This window comes from Phocoena phocoena, chromosome 11 (genome assembly GCF_963924675.1).
Source record: "Phocoena phocoena chromosome 11, mPhoPho1.1, whole genome shotgun sequence".
Taxonomy (NCBI): Eukaryota; Metazoa; Chordata; class Mammalia; order Artiodactyla; family Phocoenidae; genus Phocoena; species Phocoena phocoena.
In genome coordinates this window covers 36,639,691-36,659,240 of record NC_089229.1, presented here as the reverse complement: position 1 = coordinate 36,659,240, position 19,550 = coordinate 36,639,691, and the positions used below count along the sequence as shown (strand labels likewise).

The 19,550-nt window shown below is 35.7% G+C and overlaps 1 protein-coding gene across 1 annotated transcript in view; it reads left to right on the top strand.

Annotated features, from left to right (window-relative positions):
* The window catches only part of METTL25 (methyltransferase like 25), a 99,514-nt gene that overhangs the window by 56,884 nt on the left and 23,080 nt on the right, over positions 1 to 19,550 (top strand). Inside the window, exons 6-8 of the mRNA XM_065887783.1 lie at positions 4,926 to 5,020; positions 8,454 to 8,483; positions 13,161 to 13,234. Of these exons, the coding sequence (XP_065743855.1) occupies positions 4,926 to 5,020; positions 8,454 to 8,483; positions 13,161 to 13,234 (199 nt within the window). The remainder of the gene's footprint in view (positions 1 to 4,925; positions 5,021 to 8,453; positions 8,484 to 13,160; positions 13,235 to 19,550) is intronic.

Genomic DNA, 19,550 nt, shown 5'->3' with positions numbered 1-19,550 from the left:
TTTAATTAAGTGGATAATATTATTAACACAAGAAGGAAGAACTAGTAGAACATCTACATTTACAAGAGTAATGCATTTCTAAAGCCAGAAAAGACTAAGAAACTGGGCATATATGCAGAGAAAACCATAATTCAAAAAGACACATGCACCCCAATGTTCATTGCAGCAGTATTTACAGTAGCCAGGTTATGGAAGCAATTTAAATGCCCATCGACAGACAAATGGATAAAGAAGATGTGGTACATATATGCAATGGAATATTACTCAGCCATAAAAAGGAATGAAATTGGGTCATTTGTAGAGACGTGAGTGGACCTAGAGACTGTCATACAGAGTGAAGTAAGTCAGAAGGAGAAAAACAAATATCGTATATTAACGCATATATGTGGAATCTAGAAAAATGGTACAGATGAACCCATTTTCAAGGCAGAAATAGAGACATAGATGTAGAGAATAAACGAATGGACATCAAGTGGGGAATGCCGGGCAGGAGGGTGGTGGGATGAATTGGGAGATTGGGATTGACATATATACACTAATATATATGAAATAGATAACCAATAAAAACAAATCATATCTCATGTAAAAAAAAAAGACTAAGAAATGAAATAGAAGAAAAAAACAAGAGGCTTCATCTACTCCAAAATTATCATTTAAAGATAGCATGAAAGTGCTCATAAAGGAAAGCAACTTAATTCGCTGATAAGGAAGTTTAATGCCCAGTTTAACTAGATTTCAATATAAGTATATGAATACAGTTAAATAGGAGACCGAGACTTAACAATAGAAATGGTGAACACAGTGACTTTGATTCAGGACGTAGAAGGGAGCCTCATTCTTCACTGCAGTCAGAATGAAGCTGGTGAAATAGATTCTAAAGATTATATTGAATCAGTATATGAAAGGCTTTGTTTGAGGGTGTCTCTCTGTATCAGTTTTTTGCACTTGTTCTCTTACAAGCTGAACACCTGTGAGGCTACTGTGACCTCAGTCAAAGAGGAAACTGTGATGCAGACTCAGAAAACTTCAAGGTGGTTACACAATCATTGGGTTGTCCAGAGGAGTGAGTCTCTAATGTGGTTTCACACAGCCCTGAGCCAAGGCTGGCAGTTGCTGTAAACTGCCCTAGGACCTTAAAGTTCATGGGTGTTTTGGATAGAGATTTGGGGAGCCATGTGCATGGAGTAAGACTGCCCTTCAGCTGTCCTTCACACTGTTATGTAGGGTTGAAGGGAGAACTTTCTTAACACACAGGTTAAGGGCACCCTTCGGTAGGCCTTCACTGTGGTGGCAAAGGTAAGTTTTATGAGCCCTAAGGAAGACAGTAACCCTCCTCCCTACCTCTTCACCTTCATCAACACAAGTTAGGGAACATGCTTGCCATCTTTCAGCCTCCATTTCTCCAGTGACAGCCCTGTGTGCTCAGTATGTGACTGCTCCCCTGCTGGTTCCATGCTATATCATCTGAAATCAAGAGGAATGCCAGGAGTCCTGTGAAGATGTGTCTGCATCTTCCCTTTATCAACTGTCAAGCCCAGAACTCTGTATTCCCCTGAAAAATTCCTTCCTCCGCCCCTACCACAACACTCACAGCTTCACCGCTATCTCTCTAAGGATGGTAAAGACCAAATCCCATCGTGCCTTTGATCCCCATTCATGTCAGCCCTCACCAGAAACCCTGGCCTCACGATTCATTCCTGATTTCTGGGATTCTCATCAAATGTATCTCTATATGTCCTTTGTTCTGACTAGTCTTCTACCTCTCCTCAATTCCAAAATGTTCTGGAATTTGGTCATTCATTACTAAAAGTGTCTTTATCTGCAGCCTATTCTCTGAAAATTCCTTTAATGTCTAATCAAAACTTAGCTCTTTGCTGAGGAAGCATACTTCCCATCCTCATCGAGCAGTGCATTTTTCTGTCTCAGTTCCCTTGTATGAGGTAATTAGCCTCTCGATTGCTACTTCAAGACTGTATGCATCATCTAATGCTGTTTCAGAAATCACCACAAAACTGAATGGCTTAGAGACAGAATAAATTTTATTATCTCTTACAGTTTCTATAGGTCAACAATTTGAGAGTAACTTTGACATGGATTTCTTAGATTTTTTTTTTTCCTGGAAATAATATACCCCTTCCATTGTAATATATTTTCCAGAAATACTCTTCCCATTTCAATCTAATGATAAGTTATAATTTTTCTCAGTCAGTTTTTTTTTAGATTATTATTGGCAGAGGAAATTTCTACTGTTTTCAGACAAGTAGACCTGCTTTTTTCCTGGCGACATAAGGTGAATTGCAGAGCAATGATGGCGCACCAATTATACTTTTCATTACAAATGCATTGCTTGTTTCTTAAGTGGGATTCTTTTCATGTTCTGTAGTAAGTTGACTTTCATCTCTTCTTTCCCCCTAGTAGAAGTTTATTTTGTAGGTATTTGGTTGGGATATTATAAGTTGAGAAATTGCTGGCTAATCATTTTAAATGGTAAAATGTTCTGGTATTATGTTTTTGGAGATAAACTGTATCCTGTTGGAAGCACTTTGTTTGTTTGTTTTTCATTGTCTTCCCCTAATATTTACATGGCTTGCTTCCTCGTTTAAATCTCTGCTCAAATATCACATCCTCAAAGAAGACTTCTGTATTAATTAGGGCAGAAGTATTCAACTAGTGTGCTGTGGATGCTATATGGGAGTTCCCGGGATACTGCTTCCTTCATCCCATGGGTTTTGCCTCAACACAGTTATCTGTTTATTCCACTGTGATGTACAAAATTTGCCATATTCCCAGAGGGCTGAGCTACAAAAAAAGTTTGGGAAGCATTAAGATAAAGATTTAGGTGCAAAATGGGTTCAAACCCAAAGTAACAGTGACTTCAACAAGACGGATATTTCTGTTTCAGTCCAGAGGTAGACAGAGTTAGTAAGGGAGGTCTGCACCAAAAAGCCTTCCAAGAACCCAGAATCCTTCTATTTTGTTGCTCCACCGTCTGCTTGCCAACATGAACACATTCGAGGGATGAAGTAGGGTGGAAAGTGTGGGGGAAAGATCATGCCCCCCCCCCACTCCTCTTTGAGCATTTGCACACATCATTTCTGCCCTCATCCAGTTAGCCAAAACTTACCCTCTAGCTATCCTAGTGACTGCATGGGAGTCTGGGAATTGCAGTCTTTAACCCGAGCAGCTGAATAGCCAGGTAAAAATTGAGTGCTGTTACTACAAGGAAGGCGAGAACAGATGGGGGAAGGGAAAGAACTAGCTGTTTTATTGGTTAGCACTTTTCCTAACACTCTCAATAAAAGACCACAACCCCATTTCTCTAGCCCCTTACCCTTTACAGTAAAGTTTAGATATTTCTTTCTTCAGTTGTAAGAAAAAAATTGAAGTACTTAGAGTAGCCCTTTGATTTAGCAATAATCATGTTTCAGTTAAATCATAAAGCCTTCAGTAAAACTCAAACTGCTGTTTCAAGGCATCTTGGAAATTGACAGAGAAGTAGTCCAGGGTCCCTAGTTACTGGATAGGCTTCAAGGGCTCCATGATTCCTGGGCACTTGTAAAGTGAAATTGTTTATATAGCCTGGTGGTTAAGAGCATGGCCCCTGGTGTCAGACTGCCTCGGTTTAAATTCCAACTCTGCCATGTGCTAGATTTGCAACTTAGGCAGTTTTCTTAACCTCCCTGTGCTCACTTTCTCTGTCTGAAACATGAGAATAATAGTATACCTATTTCACAGAATTGCTGTGGGGACTAGTTAATACATTTAACGCTCTTAGCATTTAAAGCTAGTTATTACATTTAAAGCACTTACAATAGTGCCTAACAATATTAAGTGCTGTATAAATACTAGCATTATTATTATTTATATTCATAGGGCAGGGTCAGTATCTTCCATCTGAGTATCAATAACGTCTATTGTAAATCTTACTTTAATACCTGAAAGAAATCACTATCACAGGCTTATGATCTGCATGAAATTTAAATTTTCTCTATTTTAATAAAAAATCATTTGACCTTTCATAACACAGAAGTTTATTTAGTGGAATCTACCTCAACAGTATTTTCTTTTAAAGCATTTTCTTGTTTTCTAGTTCTGTTTTACTTAACCTAATAGAAAATTTATATTCATCTCAGTTTTCTTTTAATTGCCACAGTTTTGATAGGCTTCAGCTTTTCTAGACTTTAATTTAAAATAGAAATGTTTTTTTTCCTTTTGAGAAACCCGTGCAGTTAATAGTTGTACATAAGGGGCTTACACATCTGCAAGTTGCACGTGTAACTCTGTTAGTGAGCTGGGCAGCAGATACCTGTGATTAAGCAGAAAATGTTGATTTTTTTGTTGTTTCTCGAACCATAAATGCAGTTGAGCCAAACTGAATCACAGTTGAAAATCTTACAGCCTGTCAAGGGAGTGAAAAAATAAGAGCCTATACAGCTGTTCATTTTCTGGAAAGTGAACATCGTGGCTGGAAAAAAAATTGGTGCTTCAACATTGTTAGGAATGAATTAATATTGTTCTATAATAAACTGCCAAATGTCACATTTAATAAACCATTTTATTAGAAAGTCGGGTCAGCAGTAAATGCCCAGTATCTCATTACTTATCTTCTGTAGTTACACTGAACATGCAAAGTATTTCCATTTTAAATTGCTTTTGCTAAATATTTGAGAAATAATTTTGGCAAATTGGTTGGTATCAGACCTGGAGCTTAAATACAAAACAGCTGTTGTTGAGAAAATACCATTTTTATAACATTAATATGCTTTTAATTAACATACTGGAATGAACTGTTAAACATTACCACTTACATGTTTAACTACTGTTTGACTTTCAAATGACTGATTTGCTTTCTCAATAGATTATTTACTTTAACTAAAAGAGGAAGAATTTTATTTAAATAATCCATATTTTTCTTCCATCTGCAGAATGTACCCAAGAAAAGTGGGGATTTCCAATGTGCCACTATTTAAAGGAAGAGAGATGGTGCTGTGGCCGGAATGCCAGAATGTCAGCATGTTTGGTATGACTGGTTTTTTTTCCTGGACTTAGAGTTTTATCCAGATGTTGCAGAATTTTATTTATTTATTTTTGGCTTCATTAAATGCCAAATTTTGCAGAGTGTCATAATTAATGTTTTAGTGCATTGCAAATTATGAGGAAAAAAATGACTTACCCTTCCAACATTACTCATTCTGCATGCAGTGTGATAACAATTTATAATTATACTGTAATTCTACATTATAGTACTTAATTTCTTACATATAATTACTTTAATTATCATACAAAATGTACCAACAACCAAGTCTTAAACACAGAATTACTGTAGTGCTTTATCCACAGCTCTGTGTTATGTTTGTATTTGTTTGTAGCAGATCATTTGGCCTCCTAATTTTTTATAAAATGGGAAAAATATTATTTAGCTACCTGGGATATGAAGTAACTAGTTAAGTGAAATCTTTATTTAGCTCGTGTCCTTAGACCTAGAACACTTTAGCCCACAGTCTTCTCTGTTTGTGGTGTCATGTTGGTTTAAAAAGGAACAGATGCCAGTTAAATGGTGTAAGTGGACTTTGTCATCATCAATTTAAAATATAGCTTTTAAAATAATGTGTTTAATGCCCAATCCCAAGATAAATTAACTATTTTGTAGTCATTATCTCAATATTTTTTATATTGCCAGTAACACAGCAATATAAAAAAGTGTTCCAGTGTTCTGGGTCACATATCTGAGAATTAACTTCGAAATCTTATTTATGCTCAAATAATGATTTCCTTTTGTGAATCCTCTTAAAATACTTTTCTGGGAATTTGCCTTTCTTTCATTATATTTGTAAATGATACTCATTTAGGGTCTTGTTAGAATGGGAGGTCATTCTTGGAATGACTTGGTTCCCAGAATGCTGGCAGCTTATACCCTCTAGGCAGGAAACTGAAATAGTCTTTTATAGGGAATCTGATTAGCCTAAGAGAAAAGACTAAAGATATTGGCATTAGGGATTTCACAATGAAATAGGACCTTTGTGGTGACATCCACAATTAAAAGTCCTCACTCATAAGCACAGTGCTTCTAATCAAGTTTATGATAACCGCATTTTAATTATCAAAAAGTCAAGAATCATTAGTTGTCTAAGAAAGTCTAACATGAAAGAAAAGAGATCAGATAAACAAATAGAAGAGTAGCAACTTGGAAGAAATGGATACTATCCAAAGTAAAATAAAATAACTATTAGTATCCCTTAGAAAAATAAAATGATATAATATATCCACAAAATAAAAATGTTTGCTATAAAAATAAACATTCAACAAACCAAAAAGAAGAGTTTTTGAAAAATAAATTCCAGAATGTAGAATTTGTCAACCGTGCCGCAGTTAAGAACTTTGCCTGACCAATGTCAGCTTCTCATGGAATGCCCCTCTCCTAAACTCTATCCCTGTCTTTGCTCACCTTGACTTCTTTTTTTGATGCTAATCTAGGAAAGTCTAAGGAACATATTTCTTTTGGTGCATCTTGTTTTATTGCCTTTTGCTCCATAACTGACCTTTTCTACAAATATTCAAAACTTAAGGGGTTGAGAGAGAGAGAGAGAGAGAGAGAGAGAGAGAGAGAGAGAGAGAGAGAGAAGTATACCTTTCTGGTGACACTTTCAGATAAATTGTTAAGGGTACTAACCAGAGGGGAAAATTTAATTACATTAGTGCAATCTTGTCAGCATACTTTTAGCCTGATAAAACTGTAAAATATTTTAGATTAGTATGAAATGAATACTTGGTATATTTATTGGCCAAGAAAAATTATTAATGTTTGTAAGAAACTGCTTATCACCTACCTGATTATCTTTTATTATGTAATCAGAATTTATCATTGGTATTTCTAAAACACACACATCAGCAACACATACCAAAAGTAGTCCTGAGTTATATGAGATTTTTATTGATGCCAAATCATTTATTATTAAAAACTTTTGTATCTTTATTATTGATAGTTTGGCCTTTTAGCAAAGCAAGTAACACAAAAATTTAATCTGAACACAACCAGTACTGTAAATGAAAACTCAGTGTTTTCTTCAATAACATACTTGTTCTGGGCCTGTTGCTACTTAATTTAATACAAAAATTGTATAATAACTATCTTCTGTATTCATAACACTCTGGTTCTTGATGTAAATGAAGGTATCCTTGAAGTCAATGGAAAAATTACATTTTTTTTTCTTCAAAAAATTTCTTTAAAGCAAGCTTTTATACCATGAACTCATTTTTCCCACTAACTCTTCATGGTGTGAGGGCATGAGAAGTAAACCGGGGTTCAGAAAACAAGTTTTTAGTTCCTATTCACCTGCTAACTAGCTGTGCAACTTGTGTCAAGACCCTGCCATTGTCAGTGACCTCGTGCATCTGAGAAAATTGCACTTGGGATAATCTGCACATTTTCTTTCAGTTTTAAAAGTACACGATTCAGCTGTATCTAAAAAGTATTATTTATGAAGACATAGCCATCTGAAGCAAATATGAGTACTTTAAATTTGTGTAGGAAGTGTATGCACTGTTACATTTTACTGTTTTTCTTTATGTTTGAAATATTTTCTAACGAAAACTTTAAAAATAAAATCTTAGCTAAAATGTTATATCTAATTTAGTTATAAAACAACGTAAGTGTAGAAATGCATGTCTAAAAAGTTGAAAGTTTCAGAAGGCCCTATTCCATTTTTAAATTATAACAAATCCTTTCATGTATGTTAGATTATGAGTATTTATGAGAAATATTGGGAAAATTTTATAAAATATTGGGAAAATTTTATAATTTTTTTATAAAAGTGTTTTGAATTTTAAATAAATATCAATGTAAAAGCAGCTACATATAAAATTGCAAAAATATGTATTACTTTCTCTTATGGTGACTTGATCATATGTGAATTTGATTTGAATTTGACCATGCAGACCAAAAATGTATGTACTTTTCTAAACTAAGATTTCAACTATAATCAGTTCAATATAATCTTGTTTAATAAAAGATGAAATTATATGTTTATAAAAAATTGGAAGAAAATAAGTTAAAAAGTAGGACGTATATAAATATGTTTATGTATGTCTATACATAATAATAGTTTTGGATTTATTTGATTGTTTTAGCTGCAATAAAAGTGAGCCAAGAATATGTCATTTTATTTCTTTCCTGTTTTCTAATTCCTTCTAAAATTCAAGGAGTGTATACAGTTGGGGTGTGTATGTGTTTGTGTGCATGACACACATCCATATTTCAGCCCTAAATTATACAAGTGTACCAGTTAACATTCCTTAATGTTATTAACACTTTTAAGTGTATAAACTTATATGTTATCATTTAATTAATCTTTTTAAATGTCACTTTTACAAGCCCTTATACAGTGTGTTTATAAGTCTTATAAGACAAGACTAAATATATCAGCTGTCTTTGTCTTATTTTTTTCTCCTTAAAGGCACTGGAGCGCGTTGCAGTCGGCCAAGGGGTAAGTGAGCGTTTTTACTCTAATCCAACTGATGAATGTGATAGTTTTTCTCAAAGTACTCTTCATACTTGACCTGCTGATGAACCTAAAACCTGATGGATTTTTATAAGTATCACCTGTTCTTGTCACCTATTCATATTCAAACTTATACATTTTCTGTAAGTTTACTTTAAAAGAGAATTTACTTTAAAAGAGAATTCTCAGGAAAAGTAAATTGAACTTTTAGGAAAACTTCCACATTATACTCTTGTACTAATGTCTCATTTATTCATACTATATTAAACAGTCTATAAATATTTCTAAAGAATGTTATTGCTGACTGTCAGGCTTTTATGGGCTTAGTTCAAGCAAAGATAAACAAGGTATAGCATTCAATTTATTTTTTAACTATAGTCCAAACCACACATTTTAGTTGGTTGCTTTTTAACTTTCTTCTTTATTGACTTCATTAGTCATTAGTTGCAAAAAACAAATGGGTTTTTACATATAAACAGGTGTTAAATGTATCCTTCACATATTCATGTAATTGCCTTTTCCTCTACCTTAAGATTTATGAAACATATTAGGAATTTTAAAGTATTTTTTTAAGAGTTCCTTTTAAATTTTTCACAAAAGTTTTCTTATTGCCCTAAATTTTAGAAATTTCTCTTTTGCTTATTTTCAGGGAGGATTAATGTGTCAATTTGAATTTTAAAAAATAATAGTAGCAACAGGTATCATTTACTGAGTGCTTTCTCTGGGCCAGACACAATGCTAAGAATTTTGTGTGTTTTTTTTTTTTAAATACTCATTATACCTATCTGAAAATTGATAAAAACTGATTTTTTAAAGGCATTTGAGCATATTGTTTAAGTGTGTAAGCTTTAGTCTCAGACTGCTGGTTTGCATCAGCAGTCTGCTGGTCTTCATCAGTTACTGGCTTAGTGATCAGAGACACATCATGATTTCTCCATAGCTTAATTTCTTTATCTGTAAAATAAAAAAATAATAATAATAAAAAAATAAGGGTAACAATAATACCTTCCTCATAGAGTTTTTGTGAGGATTAAATGAGTGAAAGATGTAAAATGCTTAAAACCATGTCTATCACGTAGTAAGTGTTCAATAAATATCAACTGTTGTTACTGTTACAGGTGGTTAATAATTATGATCATGAAAATAATACCTAAGTTTAACACAGAGCTTACCAAAGTACTGTTCAAAGTTTTCTTCATCAATTAAAGTGCTGCATACATGGCCTGTGAGATCGGGACTATTATCCCATGATACACATGAGGAAACTGTTAAGTAGTGAACACTGAGATTTGAGTCTCTTGACTCTGGAGCCCTAGCTCTTAACTACAGTACAGATCAAAATAGTGGTTCCTTTGGGGTCTGGAAGAGGAAAGAGCCTTAATCATAATAGTGCCCCAATGCATTTGTGCTCTGTTTTTCAATTTCCCAAGGGCTTGTTCATGTTTACAGTCAATCTTATGAGTTGGGTATTCCCCAGACTTACATGAGAACATGATATACAGCAGAAGTTTAGTGGTGCATTCTAGCTCAGTTAATTGCAGTGTTCTTTTAGCTTAGTGCCCTTTCCACTAGACCTGTAAAATGCATGTCTAATATATATATACACACAGACACACAGGCACACAGACACACACACACACACACATATATATATATATATATATATATATATGTACACTTTAAGGGTGTACTCTTTCTGCTCCCTCCCATTTTAAAATGCATGAAACTGTTAAGTTGATTTATCACTTGTGAAGGAAAGAAAGTAAACTCTGAGCCACATCTAGCTTATTCCTGGAGTAGTCAGGCGCAGGCTTCTCGGGAGATGTTGACTTCCTTCCCACTTACCCCCATCTGTATTTATCAGGATGGATAGTCCTAGTTATTCCAGGAATGCACATTCGAAGGCACTTCATAACTCTCCTTTCTCTTAGGAAACAGCTGTAAAGCTCTTATTTACTCAGGGTAACTTGGGAAATGATGATTTATTCTATCCTGTTTGTGTTCCTCTGTGCATTCCATTTTTGTATGTTCTCTTGCTTAAAATACATTTCTTGGTCTTTTTTGGTGGCCTTTCTACAATCAGTTTTTTGTTTTTTGCGGTACACGGGCCTCTCACCGTTGTGGCCTCTCCCGTTGCGGAGCACAGGCTCCGGACGCGCAGGCTCAGCGGCCAAGGCTCACAGGCCCAGCCGCTCCGCGGCATGTGGGATCTTCCTGGACCGGGGCATGAACCCGTGTCCCCTGCATCGGCAGGCAGACTCTCAACCACTGCGCCACCAGGGAAGCCCTACAATCAGTTTATAATAACAATATAAATATACATTTATTTCTAAATTATTTGGATACCATTTTACATAATTTTTCTAAAAGACATGGGAAAGGAGAGCTTTATTTTTAAGAGTTTCTTTGCTTTCCTAAATGAAAGTATATAATAAAAAAATGAATGACACCCTATCCCTGCCAAAGTGTCAGAGAGGCAAAATAGCATCATGACTTGGTACTACTGGGACATCAGAGCTAGGCTTCTTCAGTTCAAATAACAGCTCGACTATTTTTAGGAGTTTCATATAAAATTTACATAAAAATGAAATTCCTCACAGGGAGATCAGCTCAGTGCTTTGTGATGGGGGTGGGATAGGGAGGGTGGGAGGGAGGGAGACGCAAGAGGGAAGAGATATGGGGACATATGTATATGTGTAACTGATTCACTTTGTTATAAAGCAGAAACTAAGACACCATTGTAAAGCAATTATATTCCAATAAAGATGTTAAAAATAAATAAAAATCCTACCTATTATAGCTAATCAACTAAAAAGTTAAGAACTTTGTAAGCCATTTATAATACTAATATTTCACTTCATGTAATAGTTTATTTCCCAAAATGCCTTGTATTTCAGTAGAACAGTATAAGAGTAGGTGTTAATATATGAAAAGGGATTTCACCATTTTTGTGAGAGAACTGAAAGGATTTGGGAAAAGTGGGGAGCAGATGATAGAGATCAGGGTCACTGAAGAAAAAAATTACTCAAGATGAAAAAACATCAAATGGAAAATATATCCAGAGAGAGGAAATTCTTAATGAAATGTTTGGAGAAATCTTCAAGAAAGGAAAGTTTAGAAATCAGATTTTGTCTCAAGTCAAGAAGTTGTATTTGGAAAGAGATTTTACATAAGGAGTGTGCCTTTTGAAGGTTATAAATTTTAGTGTGAGCACTCAGGTATGTATTTGTGTCTGCTTTCATTGAGTTATTTTAGGAGTTGAGTTGGAGACTGTGGTATCCCTAACACCGTTTCCTACTGTAATCACCCTCCTCACTGTTGTCAACATCCAGAGAGGATATAACTTGTGTTGTTCAAAGTGCTCTGTCAAGACCCTACAAGTCAGACATTCTCCAGTGACTTAAGAAGGCAATGCCGTTGGGTGAAGACCCAGGATAATAATGGTTGACCCTCGACTCCCAACTTGTGGTTTTTTGTAGTCTCAGCACCTGGGGCCCATAGTGTAGGAACTTGATGTTAGATGGGGGAATGGGACAGTAGAGTAGGTTTTCTGCCTGAGCACACAGGCAAAATTTTATTTTCTGTTAAACTCCACCTGAATCCAGATGTGTTCTCATTGAAAACAAATGAAGATAACAATTTGGGCTCAGAAGGAGAATAGAAGTTACAAAAGGATAACTCAGTGAAGTACACATTCCACTGAACTCTATCTTTAAAACATTACCCATAGTTGGAGAGTTTTTAGTTTTTAACTTACTTGACTTCTCAAAAGCATTCAGTATTGCCAGCCTCCCTCCATATTTGCTCATTTTTCCTTTTTTTTTTCAATAATAACTTTGCATAGAAGCAAGGTGGTTGTTGCTGATATCTCTGTTGGATGGGGATGTGGATGGAGTTTTGGCAACTTTTTGTATTTTCTTAGTTTAAGGGTACCTCTTACATTGCTACAGTGAAGCACTCTTTCTTTTATGTATAGTACTTTTTTACCTTCTACTTTGAAACTCTTATGCGTCATTAGGGACCTTCTCTTCAGCCATTCCTTTTTTCCTACGTTTGCACCTTCACAGACACTTCCTGCCTCTTTTTCCCCAGGAAATGAAGTCCTGCTGAGACTTCAGTCTCTGATCTCATGTTCTTTCCAAGGCCCTTCTTTTCAACTCTGTAGTAGCAATGCTGTGGTCTTTTAGGCCTCAGACATATTTTAGTATGTCCTTACTTAGGGTAGTACCTTCTCTCTCTGGCTGTGAATCCTTGGTAATATCTCTAATCCACTACCATTAGGAAAGATGCACATTCTTATCTCTTTTGCACACATCCTACATGTCTGCTCTCTTATACAGGACTGACTTGGTTGGTCATGAAGTTTATTTCTACGTTTTTAACTGATAACCACTCCATTTGGGACATTAGCTAATTTTTCTTTGATTATTTCTTTTATTCCTCATCCACTACTACTTCTTTCATAGTTTCTTCTATTTTCTCAATGAGAACTAGCCTCCAAGTACATTATAACTTAGAATAGAAAAGTTATAAAATTATCCCCTATGTTTAGCAACAAACTCAGGTTTCTAACATTCACTTATGGTTCTGACTCTCAAGTATTGATTTGATTTCTCTTTTTTATTTGTTTCTTGTGCTCATATATATCTGCATTTTTTTCAGCTGCCTACTGAATCACTCTTCTATCGTGCCGTACTTCAGGATATTATTAAAGATTGTTATGGCATCACCAAATGGTATGATGATTTCATTTCAATAAGAATAACTATCCTGTATTATAAGTGAAGTGACTTTTAGTTTTCAGGTGAATTCATTCAGGGTCACTGTTATTAGTAGAAGAAGCTTTGAATTTGAGCGTGCTTTCAGTAAGTAACAAAGAACTATGCAGCAACCGTATCTTAGGTTAATCATTATTAAAGTAAGGGGTTCTAATGATTCCCTTTTGTCCTGAAAGGTTGTTGTGATGATAAAGAAATATATGTAAAATGTACTTCAGAATTTGAGAAGTATTGAAATGTTATATGTAAGTAATTCAGTGAATATAATATTATAATATGAGCAGGGGTTATATTTAAAATATTTCACAACCACTACAGCATAAACACTTAACTAATCAGAACAGATATCAATCTTAAATAGCCAGTGTGGCCATTCATGTCTCTACTGGTAGAATAGTAGCGTTGCATATGTTTTGTTTCTGTTTTCCCCAGATAATGGCTGCCTATACAGAAAGGCAAGGATTAGGAGAATTTTTCATAATATTGGTTTAACAACTGCCATACTCAAGCATACATCCGCAGTCCCTTCAAGTTTCATGAATGTTTCTTTGTACTAGTTATAATTTTAGGATTCTGATTGCCATTTCGTTATAATAGGATTATTCTTCAAACTAAAATAGGGTAGTTTTCAAGTTCTCAAAAACAAATCCAAACTTATAACAGAAATAGAAGCTATTTTCAGATTAGGTATAATTTCTCTAAGAAAAATAGTCTATTGTTTTACTGAAAGAAATTATGACATACAAATATCTACATATACCATTGTTTTTGTTTGTTCTTTTGCGGTACGTGGGCCTCTCACTGTTGTGGCCTCTCCCGTTGCGGAGCACAGGTTCCAGACGCGCAGGCTCAGCAGCCATGGCTCACGGGCCCATCCGCTCAGCAGCATCTGGGATCTTCCCGGACCGGGGCACGAACCCATGTCCCCTGCATCAGCAGGCGGACTCTCAACCACTGCGCCATCAGGGAAGCCCAATATACCATTGATTTTAATTGTCATTTCTATGTAGATAACTCCCAAATCTGTGTCCCTATCTCCATTCTCTTTTCCATATATTAATCTTCAAAATGTCTGAAAGTGAATTTCTCATGGTTTCCTGAAAACTAGTTCCTTTCTCTAAACTCACCCCAAGATGCTTACCTTGTTGGAAAAAGTCACAAAATTGTGCAAATTCATGTCTACTCAAATATTGACTGCCTGCCTTCCTTTAAGACCTCAAATCTGTTCATTACTGTGTTTGTTGTTCTCTTGATGACCTCTTAAGATCATCTACACCCTTTTCTGAACCTTTCTTCTCACTTAAAAATTCAAACCTCTCCAATCCTCCACATTCCTGCCTGCCTTTATTACTCAGTAGATGTTATTTAAGACTTCTTTGATTCCAGATCTTTATTGAGCTTTCAGCCATATTTGATCATGTAATAATTGTTTTCTCCAAACTCTCGTCCTCATTGTCTTCCATTAAGCTGCATTCCTCTAAGTTTCCTTTTCCTACCTTGAACTCTCATCTGTCTTTTGTAAGCATTTTTCTTCTTATTCATCCCCTTGGTATATCCAGAAATTCTCTAGTGTTTTATATTTAGCTGCTGTCTCTTTATATTTCCTCTTTCTCTTAACAGTTACCCTCACAACAAATAACTTAAATCATGTATCCAGCTCCTACGTCTTTTTTGAAGTTCAAATCTCTATTTCTCAGTATAGAGCAACAGCTTCTGAACAGCCTCACTTAAGTACCTTAAGCACCTTAAAAATACACCAGATTCAGCCACAGCCAAAAAACAAAGTCAGCTTCCCACCAATTCTGTTCCTCTTTCTTCTGTCTCTTGACTTCTTTTGTCATTTCTGGGGAATTGCATGACCATTATCAAGCTTTAGAAATCTTAAAATCATATTTGATTCTTTTCTTTTCTCATCATCAAACCACACATTCTAATTAGTTGCCAAGACTTGCAGGTGTTATATTTTTTAACGCACTGGTTGTTCATTGTGGGGCAGGCAGCCTATCAGGTTCTGAATGCATAGGATGTAGTGTCCACACAGGAGCCTTCCATATTCTAGTCAGGATGACGTGTGCAGAAACCAAAGAAAATGATAGAAACCTGCTTCCAGTAACAGCAGACTAAGTAATTAGGGCTAACCCTCCTTCTGAGAAAAACTAAAAATGCTAGAAATGTGTATATATGCAAGTGTGTGGTGTGTGTGTACAAGTATGTGTGTTTGTGTATATGCAAGTATGTGTGTATTTAAATTTGTTTTTAATTGGTTTGAGAACATCAGAGACTATCAAGGAAATTAAAAATTACACAGCAAATATCTAGGAGAAGATGGAAACCAAGAGAAATGAAGCCAGCTTTTAGGGCTTCATTTTCCCCAAGATAGCATTTCTTAACTACGGAAAAGGGGAATTCCCTGGCAGTCCAGCGGTTAGGACTCAGCGCTTTCACTGCCCAGGCGCGGGTTCGACCCCTGGCCGGGGAACTAAGATCCCGCAAGCCGCGCGGCTCGGGCCAGCCAAATTTAAAAAAATAAAATAAAACAGCAGTAACAACAACAAAAAAGAATGATCAATAGCAGCAATGTTTATAGGAGCAAAAGTCTAGGAATAAAAATTTCATTAATAGGAGAATGGATAAACTGTTGTGGAATACTGTGCCATAGTGAAAATGTATGAATTACAACTACATGCATCCAAGTGGATGAATGTTGTGAATCTAAACATTATAGAAAAATTCATATATAATTTGGAAACAAGCACAAACGGTATAATTAATTCAGGAATGTAAATATGTGGTAAACAATCAAGATAAGAATGATAAACAAAAGCAATATTCAGTGGTATAGTATCCTATGGGAGGGAGGACAACTGAGTGGACAAAGTGATGAGGTGGGGAAGATGAGGGGCACATAGGAATTTCTAGAGACCGTTAATGTTCTATTTCTCAAGTTTGGTGTTGCATGTAAGTGCTCATTTTATTGACATTCTTTATACCTTATACATAGTATTTTGTAAATACTTGTTTGTGTTCAACAGCAGTGAAATTATAATCTCATTTCAGGCTACACCCCAGGGTTAGTTGAACTACATATTATACTCCTAGTATCTGTTGCAGTCACCTCATTATAGTAATAAGGAAAATTAAGATGAAGTGGTTAAAAGCTTGTCTTAAGTCATACAGCCTAAAAGAACCAGAGCTAGGACCAAATTCATAGTCCACAAAAGTCTTCTTTTTAGTTTAAATTCTTTGGGATATTTTTAATATGAGTGGAGTTATAGGTCTCCCCTTGTTAACAAGATTAACTTGATTGGAATTTCTGGCCAGCAAGATTACTAAAGACAGAAAATAAGATCACTGAATTATTTCTTCTGCATTTTGTTTAGCTTTCCTTGCTAATTAAATAAATTATCTTCAAGTGATATACTGTTTGAGACTACTTGAAATATTATTCTGAAAGTTTCTTTAAGTTTAATTGTTTATATAACATAAGATTAGAAGTAAACTTTTTTTTTTTCATTTTAACATCTTTATTGGGGTATAATTGCTTTACAATGGTATGTTAGTTTCAGCTTCACAACAAAATGAATCAGTTATACATATACATATGTTCCCATATGTCTTCCCTCTTGCATCTCCCTCCCTCCCACCCTCCCTATCCCACCCCTCCAGGCGGTCACAAAGCACCTAGCTGATCTCCCTGTGCTATGCGGCTGCTTCCCACTAGCTTTCTACCTTACGTTTGGTAGTGTATATATGTCCATGCCTCTCTCTCGCTTTGTCACAGTTTACCCTTCCCCCGCCCCATAGCCTCAAGTCCATTCTCTAGTAAGTCTGTGTCTTTATTCCTGTTTCACCCCTAGGTTTTTCATGACATTCTTTTTTCTTAAATTCCATATGTATGTGTTAGCATACGGTATTTGTCTCTCTCTTTCTGAGTTACTTCACTCTGTATGACAGACTCTAGGTCTATCCACCTCATTGCAAATAGCTCAATTTCGTTTCTTTTTATGGCTGAGTAATATTCCATTGTATATATGTGCCACATCTTCTTTATCCATTCATCCGATGATGGACTCTTAGGTTGTTTCCATCTCTGGGCTATTGTAAATAGAGCTGCAATGAACATTTTGGTACATGACTCTTTTTGACTTATGGTTTTCTCAGGGTATATGCCCAGTAGTGGGATTGCTGGGTCATATGGTAGTTCTATTTGTAGTTTCTTAAGGAACCTCCATACTGTTCTCCACAGTGGCTGTATCAATTTACATTCCCACCAACAGTGCAAGAGGGTTCCCTTTTCTCCACACCCTCTCCAGCATTTATTGTTTCTAGATTTTTTGATGATGGCCATTCTGACTGGTGTGAGATGATATCTCATTGTAGTTTTGATTTGCATTTCTCTAATGATTAGTGATGTTGAGCATTCTTTCATGTGTTTGTTGGCAGTCTGTATATCTTCTTTGGAGAAATGTCTATTTAGGTCTTCTGCCCATTTTTGGATTGGGTTGTTTGTTTTTTTTGTTATTAAGCTGCATGAGCTGCTTATAAATTTTGGAGATTAATCCTTTGTCAGTTGCTTCATTTGCAAATATTTTCTCCCATTCTGAGGGTTGTCTTTTGGTCTTGTTTATGGTTTCCTTTGCTGCAAAAAAGATTTTAAGTTTCATTAGGTCCCATTTGTTTATTTTTGTTTTTATTTCCATTTCTCTAGGAGGTGGGTCAAAAAGGACCTTGCTGTGATTTATGTCATAGAGTGTCCTGCCTATGTTTTCCTCTAAGAGTTTGATAGTTTCTGGCCTTACATTTAGGTCTTTAATCCATTTTGAGCTTATTTTTGTGTGTGGTGTTAGGGAGTGATCTAATCTCATACTTCTACATGTAGCTGTCCAGTTTTCCCAGCACCACTTATTGAAGAGGCTGTCCTTTCTCCACTGTACATTCCTGCCTCCTTTATCAAAGATAAGGTGACCATATGTGCGTGGGTTTATCTCTGGGCTTTCTATCCTGATCCATTGATCTATCTTTCTGTTTTTGTGCCAGTACCATACTGTCTTGATTACTGTAGCTTTGTAGTATGGTCTGAAGTCAGTAAGCCTGATTCCTCCAGCTCTGTTTTTCGTTCTCAAGATTGCTTTGGCTATTCGGGGTCTTTTGTGCTTCCATACAAATTGTGAAAATTTTTGTTCTAGTTCTGTGAAAAATGCCAGTGGTAGTTTCATAGGGATTGCATTGAATCTGTAGATTGCTTTGGGTAGTAGAGTCATTTTCACAATGTTGATTCTTCCAATCCAAGAACATGGTATATCTCTCCATCTATTTGTATCATCTTTAATTTCTTTCATCAGTGTCTTATAGTTTTCTGCCTACAGGTCTTTTGTCTCCTTAGGTAGGTTTATTCCTAGATATTTTATTCTTTTTGTTGCAATGGTAAATGGGAGTGTTTTCTTGATTTCTCTTTCAGATTTTTCATCCTTAGTGTATAGGAATGCCGGAGATTTCTGTGAATTAATTTTGTATCCTGCTACTTTACCAAATTCATTGATTAGCTCCAGTAGTTTTCTGGTAGCATCTTTAGGATTCTCTATATATAGTATCATGTCATCTGCAAAGAGTGACAGCTTTACTTCTTCTTTTCCGATTTGGATTCCTTTTATTTCCTTTTCTTCTCTGATTGCTGTGGCTAAAACTTCCAAAACTATGTTGAATAAGAGTGGAGAGAGTGGGCAACCTTGTCTTCTTCCTGATCTTAGTGGAAATGCTTTCAGTTTTTCACCATTGAGGATGATGTTGGCTTTGGGTTTGTCATATATGGCCTTTATTATGTTGAGGAAAAGTTCCCTCTATGCCTACTTTCTGCAGGGTTTTTATCATAAATGGGTGTTGAATTTTGTCAAAAGCTTTCTCTGCATCTATTGAGATGATCATATGGTTTTTCTCCTTCAATTTGTTAATATGGTGTATCACGTTGATTGATTTGCGTATATTGAAGAATCCTTGCATTCCTGGAATAAGCCCCACTTGATCATGGTGTATGATCCGTTTAATGTGCTGTTGGATTCTGTTTGCTAGTATTTTGTTGAGGATTTTTGCATCTATGTTCATCAGTGATATTGTCCTGTAGTTTTCTTTCTTTGTGACATCCTTGTCTGGTTTTGGTATCAGCGTGATGGTGGCCTCGTAGAATGAGTTTGGGAGTGTTCCTCCCTCTGCTATATTTTGGAAGAGTTTGAGAAGGATAGGTGATAGCTCTTCTCTAAATGTTTGATAGAATTCGCCT